Below are 14918 nucleotides of genomic sequence, written 5' to 3'. Positions count from 1 at the left end.
TAATCCTGTTTGGGGTGGAACTACGCTGACTTGCTCATCTAATCAATTATCTGTTAGCATATATAAATACTCAGTTGTGTTCTCCCCTTTGTTTGCACACTAGGACTGCACCTGGCATTTTCAACTGTAATTAAACCTTTATGTCTCTTCTTACCATTTTCATATTTACTTTACTTTCTTTTTGTTTCCCCCCCAGATGCAAATAGTCCGTCTGGAAAGGAAGGAAAGGCTGTAGAAAATGGAGTGATTGTGAATGAAGCCCCTGGAAAGCTGATGCATAGGTGTGCAGTCTCTCTCTCTTTGTTTTGTTTTAATTTCCTGTCCTTTTACTCAGACATGGGCAAACAGTAACTTGGTGTTTATAATAAGTAACTTGGTGTTTATAATATTTGTGGGAGGAAGATCTATCATGCCACACACAGCAGCCTGAAAGAGGTGAGGTTGGTGCTGCTCCATGGCTCAAGGTCCAGCCAGTAGTGAGGCTGAAGATGTGTTCCCAGTAAGCATATGCACACAGAGCACGCACACACAGCATGGATATGCATGACAGGCCACGCAGATCAAACATTTAGAGAACCACACAAAGGAAAGGGCACCAATGACCTCATCCAGTTCCCCTCTCTGGCTGAGCAGGATGGAGGTTCACAAGTAAGAATGCATTATATATATGTACAAGGTAGATCCCTCCAGCAGCTGAGCTCAAACAGTTTGCTTAGCAGCTGCTGCTGGATCCCAGCCATCCATCCATTTGCTAGCACCTGAGCACATAAGCCCCTGAGGTTGCAGCCCTGCTCCTGGTACAGGCTGTCTCGCATGTGTGCATACAGGGCTGGCTAGGATGTCCGTGGTCCCACAGCTGACCTGTTTTTGATCCTCTGGGCTTGTGCGAATGGGCCTTTGATGGGCAGATGGTTCTGGTGGTGGCCTTGGGAGTCGTTCAGAAGGTTGCTTTCCCGCCGTTGTCTTCCTGAGCTCCTTTGTGGATGTGCGGAGGAGCACCTACCATATGACCTAACAGTATTAATTTATTGGCAGAAATATTTACCTACAGCTTCAATATACACGTGCTCCATTTTAGTACTTCAGAGTTTGCACTTGTGATTTTTGGCTGACCTTGAAGTTTCTAGTCTCAGCCAATTGCTGTGTACAGCTTGGTAAGCAGCTTGATATCCCAGCTCCTGCACAGTGTTGCATTGAAAATTGCTGCTGTAAAAGTCTTCTGGTTTTGGTTGTTCAGACCTCAGATAGGTCTTCATTCTTCCAAAATGGCTGCATATTGCAAGACCATTTGGAAGAAGTACTTATATCTCAGGGCACTGTAAGCTCATTTGTTAGATATGCACTGAATTTGCACAGTTTGGTGTAGAAGGCAATTCAATTAACACAGCGTGGAGCAGAACACCTTGGCATGGTTTTTTTACCAGGTGTATAAAGTTAACCTAAAGACAAGTACACTCCTCTCTCTTATCATGGTGACTTATTCTCAGGCTACTCAGCTTTCCATGTGCAGAAACAATTGCATTGTTATGAGATATCATGGATTTGGCTCACATAAAGTGGCGAGTAATGTATTGGCTAGGCCACTTTTAGTAGTCTTTGCAAGGGTTTGACCACTAACAGATAGCAATGGGCCGTTACCCTGACATAGTACAGCTGCTGTTACACTTAAGAGAGGCCCGAGGCGATCACTGACAGTACCTTCCCAAAATCATTTCACAGACAATGCCTTATTCTTCCGGCACTCTAGCGATATACTGTGTTTCTGGAAGGTAATGAGTGACTGGGAGTAAAATTGCCTGTTTTGTTGCCTGCAGTGGTACAATTTTAACATTTTAACAGCAGCACTGTTCATGATGATGTTGATGTTCATCATGGCGTTTTTCTTTCTGGAGTTTGGTTGTTCAACCAAGATTTATTTGACTGCCTACCCAGTTACGTTGTATCTGGAAATGAGTACTTGAGAAGTGAATGCCATCATGGAGGATTAGGAGCGCGCAGTGAGAGGGGGACAGAAGCAATGATAATTGCTTTCCAGATGATGGCTGTTAGGAGATGGATTGTCACCAGACTAATGCAAGCTAGTGACTTGTAGCCATAGGCTGTTGAAGTCTATTTATGAAGCAGACACCTGGCCTGTATTTTCCAAGACTAAAAAAAAACAAATATTTTTTTAACAGGCAGCTTAGTAACTCTTCAACATACAGCAGAGAGACTGGGAAGTCACAGCTCCAGAGCAGCACAGCAGAGCTGCAGAAGCCACTTGCAGAAAAGAATTCCTGGAAATTGACGGAGGCTGACACAGCAAAGACCGGGAGGGTAAGGTCTCCTGTTCCCACTTCCTGCATCCTCTTTCAGTTTCAGAAAAGTCCACCTGAGGAGAAAAAAAAGCTTCTGAAGACCATGTAGTTGGGGTGAGAAAGGGCTGAGAGGATTGTGGGACTCGCTGCTTGTTGTGCAGCGCTTCATGAAAGTGTTGCTGTGCTCTCTGGCCCTAACGCAGAGCCCCAGGTTTGCTTGCAGAAAGAATGTTGACATCAACACTTCTTAAGATGATGAGCCTGACCACATCAAAGCTTCAAAGAAATGGCAAACTTGCAGTTTGTTCTTTTAGAAAGAGGTTGCAAAGTTGTAACAAATCAGGTGACCTGGTGAAATTTATCCTTCAGTGTAAGGAGTTGGAATTGACTCAGCTGAACTTAAGCCAATTTTCCACTGTAGACACAAGTATCTAATCCCAGGATAACCCAGGGCTATCTGAGAAACTAGAGAGTGTGGTTCCTGGGAAAATGGTAGTTATACCTCCTAGCAATGTTGCTGGAGTCCTGTTTTACAATAGATCATAGAATACAAGCCATATGAAGCAAGGGTTTAATTAAAGGCTCTATAATCTTGTGATAAAAAGAGAGAGACAAAATCTGGAACTCCGCAGTGAAGTTTTTTGGCTCTGCCACAGATGCTCTGTGTTACTTCAAGCAGCACTCTCTCTTTCCTTCCCTTGGAAAACAAGGGAAAGATGATGTGTGCTTGCCCTGAAGGGATACTGGGTTTGGCACATATCCACAGAATGTCTTGCAACTTGTGTTCCAGGTCAGTGGCTTTCTAGCATGTAATTGTCATGTTTTTATGGCTTGATGGAGGAATGCTAACTTTAAATAGTGGTTGAAGAAAAGGGAATTTGCTGGCTTTGAAACTTAATCAGCAAAATGAATATATGAAAAAAAATATATATACACACATTTTTCCTCCCTTCTGTCTTCAGGTAAAGGCAACGGTATATTGGGACTACATGAAAGCTATTGGACTCTTTATCTCTTTTCTGAGCATTTTCCTCTTCATGTGTAACCATATAGCCTCCCTGGCTTCCAACTATTGGCTGAGTTTATGGACAGATGATCCTGTTATCAATGGAACACAGCAGTATACAAATGTCAGACTGGGAGTGTATGGAGCACTGGGAATTTCTCAAGGTTTGCCTGATTTACCTGTTTTAATAATAGCTGGTTCAGAACATTTCTAATGCTCTTGGTGACCTTGTATCCCCAGAGCTGCAGGAGCAGTTTACTAAGGCCTGAGCTTTTATTTCATAGAAAGACAGAAAGCTTGTTAAACCGGTAACAAGTAAACTGACATATAAAACTATTTAGTCTAATTACTGAATTTGTTTTTCTTTCATTCATACAAAACAAGAACAAAAGTGGTTGCAATGGCTGATAAGCCAGGTGACAAAACATCTGATCTGAGAAATGGCCCTTTGGCCTGTCAAAAAACTGTGCTTGCCTGGCTTGCAAGGACAGTATATCACAGGAGGCCTTAGCTATGCTGCCTCGGCCTTGCCAAGCTGCATAGGCTGGTGTTTTCTATGATTGTATTACACACCACTTTTTTAATGGAGAAAAATACTTCCATGAGAGAAATGTGCTATTTTCACTGAAAAAGTTTTTAAGTTTCTTTAAGTAATTGTCAGGTCTAACAGTAATGAACTCCAGTTCTCAGGATTATTGTACTAGATACGTGCTAATTCTGCAGGATGACAAAATGAAGGAAAATGTTTTGTGTGAGATATGAGAGGAGTTAAAAACAAGTCTTCTGTTCCAGGTATTGCTGTATTTGGCTACTCGATGGTCGTTTCAATAGGGGGAATATTTGCTTCACGACACCTGCACCTTAACCTGCTGCACAATGTCCTCAGGTCTCCAATGAGTTTCTTTGAACGTACACCCAGTGGAAATCTTGTGAACCGTTTCTCTAAGGAGATAGATACCATTGACTCCACTATTCCACCAATCATCAAGATGTTCATGGGCTCAACGTTTAACGTCATTGGGGCTTGCATCATCATTTTGCTGGCCACACCTATAGCTGCTGTCATTATTCCACCTCTGGGACTTGTCTACTTGTTTGTGCAGGTAGGGGCTTGGCCAAGGTCAGCTGGACCAGCAGTTATGTGTCCTCTACTTAAGACAGTTTTGTTCTCACTCTGGAATAGGTCTGGTTTTAGTGTGTTTGACTTGTCATGCTTGACTGACTGCGCTTTGCATGGCTTATTGATAAGCTGACTACAGCAGAGCATTTCCTTTTGTCGACAAGTGTAGAATGACTTCTGTGTGCAAGAGGTAATCCTTTAATACCTAAGCAGGCTTTATAAAATGCCATTAGACTTCGAGGCAAACTGCATTTATCTTGTTGCTTAGAGCCCATATGTGGAAAATCTATGAACTTTTCCAAAGCTTTCTTCCAAACAGAAGAGTTGGGAAGACCTTTAGAAAATTGTGTATACTTCTCAGCTCATTTGCCTGTTTTGTCAGAAACTTGTTTACCAATCGAGAGAAGCGACAGCAGCTTTTCACTCCTGTCTTACGTAGGCAGGATGTGCTTGCTTCACTCCTCTTTACTGTTAGGAATCTGGCAGAGGGAGTACAAATGTGAGAGAAGGAGCTGATACCTGGCTTTGATTCTTGAATTAATGAATCTGTAAAGCTCCACTAGTAAGTTTTAAAGGCAATGATGCATGATTCAGAGACTCAGTTCTGTACAGTTTAAGTTTGCAAAGAAGAAAGTAGCTATCACGTGACATGGTTTGGTTGGCAGTTGTTTAAAGACAGTGTATGCAGTATGATCTTCTTAGGCCTAGAAGTGTTGGAGAAGGTGTGTATTTCTGGATTTAAGTTGAACGTCTGTAACTAACAGCCTAAATGGCAGGGAACTCTCTCATGGTTCCTTCTGTCTTATCAAATGTAATCTGGACATAATCATAATTTTCATATTCTGACTTGCAGAGATTTTATGTGGCCACTTCTCGCCAGCTCAAACGCCTCGAGTCTGTCAGTCGTTCTCCTGTGTATTCTCACTTCAATGAGACCCTGCTGGGAGTCAGTGTAATTCGAGCCTTTGAGGAGCAGAAACGTTTCATAAAGCAGAATGACATGAAAGTGGATGAAAATCAGAAAGCTTATTATCCAAGCATTGTGGCAAACAGGTAATGGTGAGGTTGAAATATTGAAAGGAAGTTATAATAGCAGGGTATGGTGCTGTTGCTTGTCTGCCTTATCACTCAGCTGTCAGTGTATTTGTCTAGGGTAGACAAATTTGCCTTTGTGGATGTTTCTTTTTTGCTTAAACTTGTGTGATAGAATTAAGGGTGATTCTGAATTTCTGTTTTTTTCTGAGAGTTCCTGCCTTCTGGGTAGTATTTATAAAAACTCATGTTTGCTGATCCCAACGTAACCACATCTGCTTTCTGAACTAAAATAGGAATTAATGCCCCTGAAGGATTTATTCATTTTGGATGCCTCTAGGTTTGCATGCTGCTGGAGTAGGATCCCAAATATCTTACAGTTGCTATGTCACTGGCAGTACTCAGATGCCATATTACTAAAAAAAAAAGCAAGATGTGTGACAATATTGGTTGACTGCATTCCTAATTCTTTGTGGATGAGTTACTGGAAAGATGCATGATGTCTTTTCTGTCTTGCAGATGGTTGGCTGTCCGGCTAGAGTATGTGGGGAACTGTATTGTTCTCTTCGCGGCATTGTTCGCAGTGATTGCACGCAACAAACTCAGTCCAGGACTGGTTGGCCTTTCAGTGTCCTATTCGCTGCAGGTAATTTTACTGTTAAACAAAAAAAAAACTCTGAATTGTAAGACTGCATCAGAAAACCAACTTCTTGGTCAAGCTTCAGAGGGAAAACTAATATAAGGAACACAGAAAGAGAATAAACCTTACAAATAAAAACCATCTGAAAAAATGGGAGACGTTCCTTCTGTGCCCTTCACATGTGAGGAGATGTGACTAAGAAGACTCATCCCATGCATGTTAAAGGCATTGGGACTTTTCTCCTGTCCAGCACTGATTAACCAAAATCATATCTGTGTTTATGCATTCTATGAACTTGTAGTGCTTTGGTTGTGTGGGTTTTTGGTTGGTTGGTTTTAATTGCAGGTAACAAGCTTAATGTAAACTGCTTTTAAACCTCTTCTCTTGCAGATAACAGCATACTTAAACTGGCTTGTTCGTATGTCATCGGAACTGGAAACCAACATTGTTGCTGTAGAAAGAGTCAAAGAATATGCTGAAATGGAGAAGGAGGTACAGTGGGTCGTCCACCACAGCTAGCACTTGGTGGATGTTTCCAGGACTTGTGGTTGTATCATTTGACATGAGGTTGCATGCAGCCTACTTGGGTGTTATGAACAAGTCTGTGAGGAACCTATGGTTGCCTTAATGCTTGTAAAAACATGTCCTCCGAGCTGAGAGATTTGATAGAGCTTCGTGCTCTCATTGCTCTCTAGAGACAGGCTGTGTCTTAAAGGGGGTTCCTGGGGGTGCTCTTGAGGTGTATACTACCAATATTTACAACTTGTTATTTAGGAAATGAGTCTGCTGTTCTGCCCTGGATTAAGCAGTGGAGTTGTGCAAATCTGGTTTTGTCATCTTCAGTCATTAACCAATTTTTTATGTTTCTCTTTTTGCTCTCAGTGGGAGGAGTAAAGACAATTTACTTTTCTGTTTTGATTCAAATCACCTAACAAGTCATTACATCTGCAGTTATGCACCTTTTGGCTACAGAACACAGTTCCCTGTGGCTGCTCTTTGACATGCTTGTCTCTGGAGAACCTGACTTGCATCACTATTTTTGTAGCCAAACCTTAAGAGGACCCTTCTTAGAACTTTTTCTCAGAGTCTGGTAGTAGACTGGTGTTTGTCATTAAAAGCCTCTTTGTTTGGCACTGGCAGTAAATATAGTGGAGTGTGCTCTCTCCTCTACTATCCCTGTGGGAGGCTGAGGCAGCAGTTGTTTATTTTACCACCCTGTAAATCTTTTGTCTCAGTTGAAATGCTTCTCGTTGCATGCCTGGGTTTCCCAGTGCTTTCCTTACTCTGGCGGTGTTGCATAAGCAGGTTATCTCAATACATGCTGCCTCTGTGATTCTGCTGTTCGTAAGAAGCAGCTTTATCTAGCAAGTGGCACTTGTGATAGCAAAGCCCATGACTACATCCACCATTTCATCTGCCTTGGGGCAGCCCTTTTCCTTTTTTGTCCTATCGTCATCACAGTTCGTTTTGCAAGTTATACGCTAACAGGATTTTTCTTAATTGCTTTCCTTACGTCCTCCTTTCCTTTCCTCCAACGTGCCCAGTTGAGGGAGGAACTGATCAGATATGCTTGTGTTGTTTTTTTCAGGCTGAATGGAGCATTGAACAAACTGCCCCAGCAAGCACCTGGCCTGAGGAGGGGAAAGTTGAGTTTCGAGGTTATGGTTTACGCTACCGGGAAGACTTGGATTTGGTTCTGAAAAATATAAATGTCACCATAAATGGGGGTGAGAAGGTAATGAATCTCAATTATTGGCAGATGACTAAGACTTCGGGCTTAGTCATCTAAAGAGGGGTCCAGTCCCCTTCTGTAGGATACTCTTAGGTCCTTGAGAGCAAGAAGAGCTTCTGTAAAATCAGTCTTAATGTAATTGGTGGCTGCAGCAAGCCCTTACCCTTTTTAAGGGACATCCTACATCATGGGGTAAACATTATGTGGGTTCATGAAGTATCTTTTGATCTCATTTCATAAGGAAAGGAGGCTGTGCTACCTTCTCTTCCCATCCCAGAAACTTCTGAACTGCCTTGCTAATTTGTTTGCCGTAGGCAAAGAGGTTGACACCTTGCAGAGGAGTTAAGTTTCTACTAACCTCAAAAAAATGAGCTACTAAGTAGAAGGGGGATCTCTGCTTTGGTGAGGCAGAAGTTGTAAGGTGAGACTCTGCAGGAAAAAAAATGGGACTTGAGCAGATCCTCTGGATTTGGCCAGACTCTGTGGTAGATGCGTGTGTGTGCCCGCACATATCTCAGTCCTGAGTGCACTCTCTGACGTGTAATAATAGTGTAATCTTGCACAACAGTATAAAAAGTACTAGAGAGACACACTTAGCAGACTTGCTTAGTTGTGGTATCCAGCTTGGTATTTGTTTTTCTGAATGCATCTTTTCTACATAAAAATACGGGCAGAATGCTACCCCAAGACTGGATAGAAAATGTACATGATGAGATAACCAGCCGAAGTACCCATTTTAAAATATTTTTTAATAAAAATAAAACAATTGATGAATACTTCAGACTAATTGGGAAGCAAAATTTAAGAAATTGAGTGCTTTTGCTATACATTTTCTATAAATCTAAAGAAGAGAAGATAAAGGTCAAATCAGAAATTATAGCTGTGAAGCACGAACGAAAAAAAAAAAGGTTAGGGAATCTTTGGCCTGCTCTACCTGGTTCCATCTGCCTTTCTACAAAAATTGAAAACTTCTGCAAGTGGGTTGCTATTTTGAGATTACCTTTTTTTTTTTTTTTTTGGATCCACTAATATATTTTTCCCTTCTATTTCATCAACCCCAGTTAGTTGCACTATGCTGGGGTGTTGATAGCCCAAAAATATAACAACCTTTTGACAACGTGTCTCTTTCAAGTAGATTCTTGCAAGTGCTTTAACCCTGCCTTAGAGTAAGTTGTTCCTGTACTTCTTTCCAACAGATAGGAATAGTAGGAAGAACAGGAGCTGGAAAATCCTCTCTTACTTTAGGCTTGTTTCGGATCAATGAAGCAGCTGAAGGAGAAATTATTATTGATGGAATTAACATTGCAAAGATAGGACTTCATGACTTGCGGTTCAAGATCACCATCATTCCTCAGGTGGGTGTGAAATCCTGCCATTGACAGAGCTCATTTTATACAAGTGCACTTTCTGCAGTGTACTGGGGGGAATATATTTATCTTGTGAGGTACGCAGTACTCTTCACTCACAGAAATATGCACGTAACCATCCCTGTCTAGCCCAGCAACTGTGGGTTTGATAGTCCAAAACATTTGGGCACATGGCTTTACAAGAACTGGGCATTCAGACTCGAGTCTTTTTGTTCTTACTGTATAGCATTTATTACCTTCCTGTTCATATTCAAAACAGGACTATAATGTGGTTATATAAATTGCATTCCAACAAAAACAAGTGAACGCACTGCGAAAGACTTTTCGCACTGCTTCTTTTGGAAATCTGTGGGGGAACTTTGCGTGTTTGCAAAGCTCCTTTTGATTACTCTGCATTAGTCAGGCACTACTAGACCCAAAGTGTTTCCAGAGTAATATTTGTCCATATCCAAGAAAGAAATGCATTCATTTCATTAATATTGCAGCTAAAGACTTTTGAAATATTTACAGATGGTGTAATTCTGTAGGAGGTGTAAAGTTGATGTAGCTGTCCCTGCTGACAGAAGACTGGACAGGGAGTGCTCAGGCTTTAAATCAGCAGACCAGTTTAAAAAAAAAGTTGGCTGATTTTTTTTTTTTTTTCTGTACTTGTGAGTTACTGACTTACAGTTTGCCAGAGTCTGCAGGAGGCACAGGTCAGGCCTCTAAAAGGCATAAGGAATAAGGGTGAGGATGAATAAATTGTTGGAAAAATTAGGTCTGTCTTCGAAATCCAGTAGATGGGCTTATGTGCAACTGGAGCTGGATGTGTTGTTTTCCTTCCACTGTCTAAGAAGTATTTTTGGAGCACTTGCCATGATCTGTGGGAATTGTCAATTACCCCTTTCTATGACTAGGATCCAATATTATTTTCTGGCTCTCTGCGTATGAACCTTGATCCTTTTGATCAACACTCTGATGAAGACATTTGGAGGTCTTTGGAATTGGCTCACCTGAAAAATTTTGTATCAGCCCTGCCTGATAAACTTAATCATGAATGTGCTGAAGGTGGAGAGAACCTCAGGTACGTCAAAGAAACAGTGCTTGTGAAAATTGCCTTAAGAGCTAAACAGGATGAGAGGTGTGTGTGTGCCCTCCCATCTGCAGCTAGACTTTCTACTTCCAGAAAGCTTACAGTTCACTTTGATCAATATGCAGCTAGACGCTACCAATAGCAGTCTTTTTTTTTGGTGGTGTTTGGTTGTTGTTTGTTTTTTCCTTGTATGAGAATTTGGGGAGGAGATGGGAAATTCTTAATGTGTGACCAGGCAACCAAACAATTAGGTTTTATCAAACAGGCTTTAAGCTCTCAAGTTTGAGAATTTAATTTAAGAAATACTCAGAGAATGCTGTGATGTTCGACTTCCTAGCTTGGGCAGTCTTGGAATGGATTTTAGTAGCAGCAGCCTAACTATTTATAGCAAATGCTCTAAACTTTAGATGGCTCATGCCCAATAGATGCAACTTTTCTATGGGAGTTGTTAGCTTGCTTTTTGCACTGTAACAAGATTGTGTGTTCAATCTGTAGAAACCATTTAAAGTCCAGACCTCAACATTGTGTTGATTCAAGGATGCAGTTATGCTGAAACCATTTGTAATGTACTCTTTTATTACATTCTCTAGACTTCATTATGAGGGAGATCTTGTAGTTGAGATGCTGTTACATACTTTATAGTGAAGCAGTAAGAACCTTGTCTATTTTGCTGGATTCTTGGCACATATGCTACAAAGGAGTTCTTACAGGAATTGCTGGGCTTCAACACGAATATTGCAAACTTATTCTGACTTTTTTTCCTCCACCCTCCCATCCCATCTGTGTAGTGTGGGACAGCGCCAGCTGGTGTGCCTGGCAAGAGCTCTGCTCAGGAAGTCCAAAATCCTTGTTCTGGATGAAGCCACAGCTGCTGTTGATCTCGAGACGGATAACCTCATACAGTCAACAATCAAGTCTCAATTTGAGGAGTGTACTGTTTTAACTATAGCACATCGCCTGAACACAATCATGGACTACACAAGGTAAAGTAATAGAGTTTCTGTCTTGAAGAATGGCACGTGTGGCCTGTATTGTGCTCTACTTAGAAGGCGATCATTGTGCTAGAGAAATGCTGCCCAGTATATTGTTTTTAGCCGTTACTCCACAGAGCTGCTCAAATTGTGGTTTGGATGGGTTGTGTGTGTTTGTTCTGGCTTACGGAGGTTGTGCTTGGCCCGGGAAGCTTCTCGGATCCCTGTGCTGCACTGCTGTCATGCCATGCCTGCCCAGGCAAACCAGGAAGGGAAGGGAGGCAAGGAAGACAACAGGAGTCTATTCCTGGGTCTTGCCCTAATTTAGGCACAGCTGAAAGAAGCTTCAGAGCTTTCAGGAACACATACCCTAAACCAGGCACAGGCAGTGTAAGGAGTCAGAGGGGCAGATCCTGCCTTTGTCCAAAGTTTATTTGACATTTCTCTTTCCTTCAGTTTTGGTTTTAGTTCATGTGACCTCCCTCATCCTAAGCAGCCTTGCGGCGGTGTGATTGAGGGCAGAGTTTTGTCTTATAACTTCAGTCTTAAGCTCTCCTTGTCCTTTTTATCACAGTGTGGCAGAGAGCAAAGTGACCACTGATAAGTTTGTGTACTCTTGTAGACCTCTCTTTGCACTGTCAATAGTGAAAGATAAGAGAGCAGAGCTTTGCCTGCGCCAGGCACAGCACCAGCAGCACTGCCACCACAGATTAACGCCTAATTCAGTCACTGCAGCCAGTAACACTAGGCAGCAGCACCTGCTTAAGGGCCTGGGCAGCATCTCTGCAGTGCCTGGCCAGTTGGTGGAGGTAGCCAAAGGGCAGCATTTATACTGTGAACTGACTTTGACTGCAGTGACTTACATAGTGAATTTCCTGAGTACAGCTGTGCCTTTGCTTTGCACAAGCTTTGTCTGTGTTTGTATTTTGTCAGCAGAATCTAACAGCAGAGGATGTGATACGGTGTTAGGGCAGTGGTGTTGCAGATTTGGAAGGTCTCAGGGGCTCTTACTTTGAGAGAAAGTGCTGCCACCTAGTTTCTGGTTGGCTCAAAGCACACTCCAACGTCTTACACCAGCCTGCAAATGACCAGGTAAATTTATGCTATGTAAGAAGTAGACCAGAAAAGCCATCTGGAAGGACAGAGATGAAAACCTCCATTCACTCATACAGTCTGGACCCTCTTTCCTTGCATATAGAGGCTGTGCTGCAGTCAATTTCTGTGTGTACGCATACATCTGTTCTCTTTGGCATTCTGGACTGACCTGCTTGTGACCATTTTTTTTATCCTTGTTTTGCAGAGTTTTAGTCCTGGACAGAGGCGAAGTGGTGGAGTGTGGTAGCCCAGACAACCTCCTTCAGGAAAAAGGCATTTTCTATAGCATGGCCAAAGATTCAGGATTAGTGTAGGATTTGAACTTGATGGGGGAAAAAGGAGATGATACATGGAAAGAACTATGACTTCCCCTGGGCTGGTATGAATTGTACAGTTCAGTTTCAGACCTAATGAAGTCAGCCAGAGCACAGCAATGGAAGTAACGTAAAAATGCAATATTTTTTTCTTCTCCTTTCTGTTGATTTTAGCCAGCTTTAGGAGAAGTGCATACATTGTGCAAAAGCACTTCAAAGACTTTTAGTTCTTGCCTGACATCTGTCATTATATGCTCAAATATAAGGTGGAGTGATTCACCAGAGAAGTTCAGAGAAGCTTTTTCTTTTCATCTGCCCTTATGTTCGGAAGCCCCTTTTTGTTTAAAGTATTTCTGCAAATGCTAGCTATTTGCTTGTTTGCTGATTCCTCATTTGATGAGCCATCTATTGTGGGATGCACTCGGAACATTTTGTGGCATATAGTCCAAAGATTTTCTTCTTGTGAAATAATGCGTGCCAGATTTCTCATTATGGCAGTTACTGTACATGGTTAATGCTTTTAAGCATTCTCCTAAAGGTTTCACATGTGTTTACAGCGTACAGCAGCAAGTTCACCAGACTATGTCAGTAGTGCTGATGTGAAGAAGCACAGTCAACTTCAAAACAGTATTTAAACATGTTTGGAATGACAATCACTCCAAAACCAACCTTGCAGTAGTTGGTATGTTGCAGTGTGCAGTACCTGGTTTTACACCCGGTTCACTCAGGAATTCTGACTTGGGCGGAGAATCCTGGTTATGCCTGGGGGGACTAGACTGAGAAGTCAGGGTTTGCTTGAGCAGAGGTTGCAGGCTCAGCGTGATACTGATTGTAATACCCTTGGCTTTAGGAGTTCTGTGCTTTAATAAAAGCTCTGCCACATCAAGGACCATTAGCCTTATATCAAAGATAACATGCCCTTCGTGCTGCTGCTGTTGACTCAAATCTTCTGGGAAACTGTTCTGTTACAGTAGCTTAAAAAAAAAAAAAAAAAAAAAAACTAATGGAACCCCCCAAAACAAAAAGCAAAGAACTGTGTTACAGTTTTTATGTTGTGTGTCAGAGGGGTCTAAGAATTCAGTCAGCAGTGGAGTCTGATTTGCGAGCTCTTTGCTTGAATGTTCAGTTTTTTGTGGAAAGAAAGAAAAGTTGCGTTTCTTATGTTATAATTAGTCTTATATTAAAGGAAAATGCTGGAAGAAGGCAAACTAAGCCAGATGGACCCAACTGTTCAGTACTCTGAGAATGTGGACTTGATGTTACTGATATTAATGCTAGACAGTTGTCTTCTTTAGAGTAAAGCTATTTATTTTTTTGTAACTTATGATTCTGAAATTGAATAGACTGAGATTTTCTTTGGTATTTTTTGTAATGACTATACAAATATTTGCAAAGAACTTGCAGTAAAAAAAAAGTCTGAAAGATAACGTGGTGTGTCATTTCTTGCATTGCAGTTGACAAGCTCAGCTTTGGCAGTTTTTTTTCTTTTTTCCTTGAAAATAGAAATTACGGGGACATAAATACTGGTAAGTAAGGCTTGCAAGGACTGATGCTTGGGGGTTGTTGAAGTGGCTAAGAAACCTTGAGTGCGAATAACTGATGTGGTAGGGTGGATCACATCTCATGCTTTGTTTTGTAATTTGAACGCTGCAGTTTGCTGAGCAGACAGGTAATAACAATAGATCAGTGCAAGAGGATTTATTGATGCTGTGGATAAGATCCTTTGTCCATGTTGTCCATGTCCTTTGTCTGCCACATGTCCTCAGTGGTGGCTTGCTGTTAACTTCCTCCTTGGGAGTGGATGTGCAAGGAGTGGTTTGGGAGTTTGGGGAGGAGTGGTAGGTTTTGGCTTTTCAGATCACCTAAGGTTTTTGCAGCCTTGTGATGGATGAAAGGGTGAAAAGACTGGAGCAAATGGAATTCCTCATGCACAGCAAGCAGTTCCTAAAGGTGTCTAAGTGCATGCTGATTAACTGAGATTTAAAAACCTTAACCTATTTGTACAAGTAAGTCCTGTGAAAGCAATGGAACAGCGCTTGAGAGCAAGATCCGTTTGAAATACAGAACTTGTAGAACTAAGCTTCTGCTGTGTAAGGTGTTTGTCGTGGAGTTGCACAAGTAAAAATGACTTAAACTGCACTTGCTATGTCCAGCTGGGTATACTAGAAGGTGTCTCACTGTGTATTCTCAGTCCTATTCATGGGCTGCATGCGACATTCAGGGCACTGTGTGTCCAAAAGGCTGTCTGTATTTTGCAGATAACTGTATAAAT

General features: G+C 41.8%; 1 protein-coding gene across 3 annotated transcripts in view; it reads left to right on the top strand.

Annotated features, from left to right (window-relative positions):
* LOC118174082 (multidrug resistance-associated protein 1) overlaps positions 1 to 14073 on the top strand; it is a 57339-nt gene extending 43266 nt beyond the window's left edge. For all 3 annotated transcript variants that reach the window (XM_035339146.1, XM_035339144.1, XM_035339145.1), the window contains 12 exons: positions 197 to 281; positions 2178 to 2316; positions 3260 to 3467; positions 4096 to 4406; positions 5277 to 5476; positions 5975 to 6101; positions 6486 to 6587; positions 7684 to 7830; positions 9024 to 9182; positions 10091 to 10257; positions 11055 to 11249; positions 12538 to 14073. In XM_035339146.1, the coding sequence (XP_035195037.1) occupies positions 197 to 281; positions 2178 to 2316; positions 3260 to 3467; positions 4096 to 4406; positions 5277 to 5476; positions 5975 to 6101; positions 6486 to 6587; positions 7684 to 7830; positions 9024 to 9182; positions 10091 to 10257; positions 11055 to 11249; positions 12538 to 12646 (1949 nt within the window). In that variant the 3' untranslated portion in view covers positions 12647 to 14073. The remainder of the gene's footprint in view (positions 1 to 196; positions 282 to 2177; positions 2317 to 3259; positions 3468 to 4095; positions 4407 to 5276; positions 5477 to 5974; positions 6102 to 6485; positions 6588 to 7683; positions 7831 to 9023; positions 9183 to 10090; positions 10258 to 11054; positions 11250 to 12537) is intronic.
* Positions 14074 to 14918: the final 845 nt, after the last annotated feature.

This window comes from Oxyura jamaicensis, chromosome 14 (assembly GCF_011077185.1).
Source record: "Oxyura jamaicensis isolate SHBP4307 breed ruddy duck chromosome 14, BPBGC_Ojam_1.0, whole genome shotgun sequence".
Lineage (NCBI taxonomy): Eukaryota > Metazoa > Chordata > Aves > Anseriformes > Anatidae > Oxyura > Oxyura jamaicensis.
This window is presented reverse-complemented; position numbering and strand designations above follow the sequence as displayed.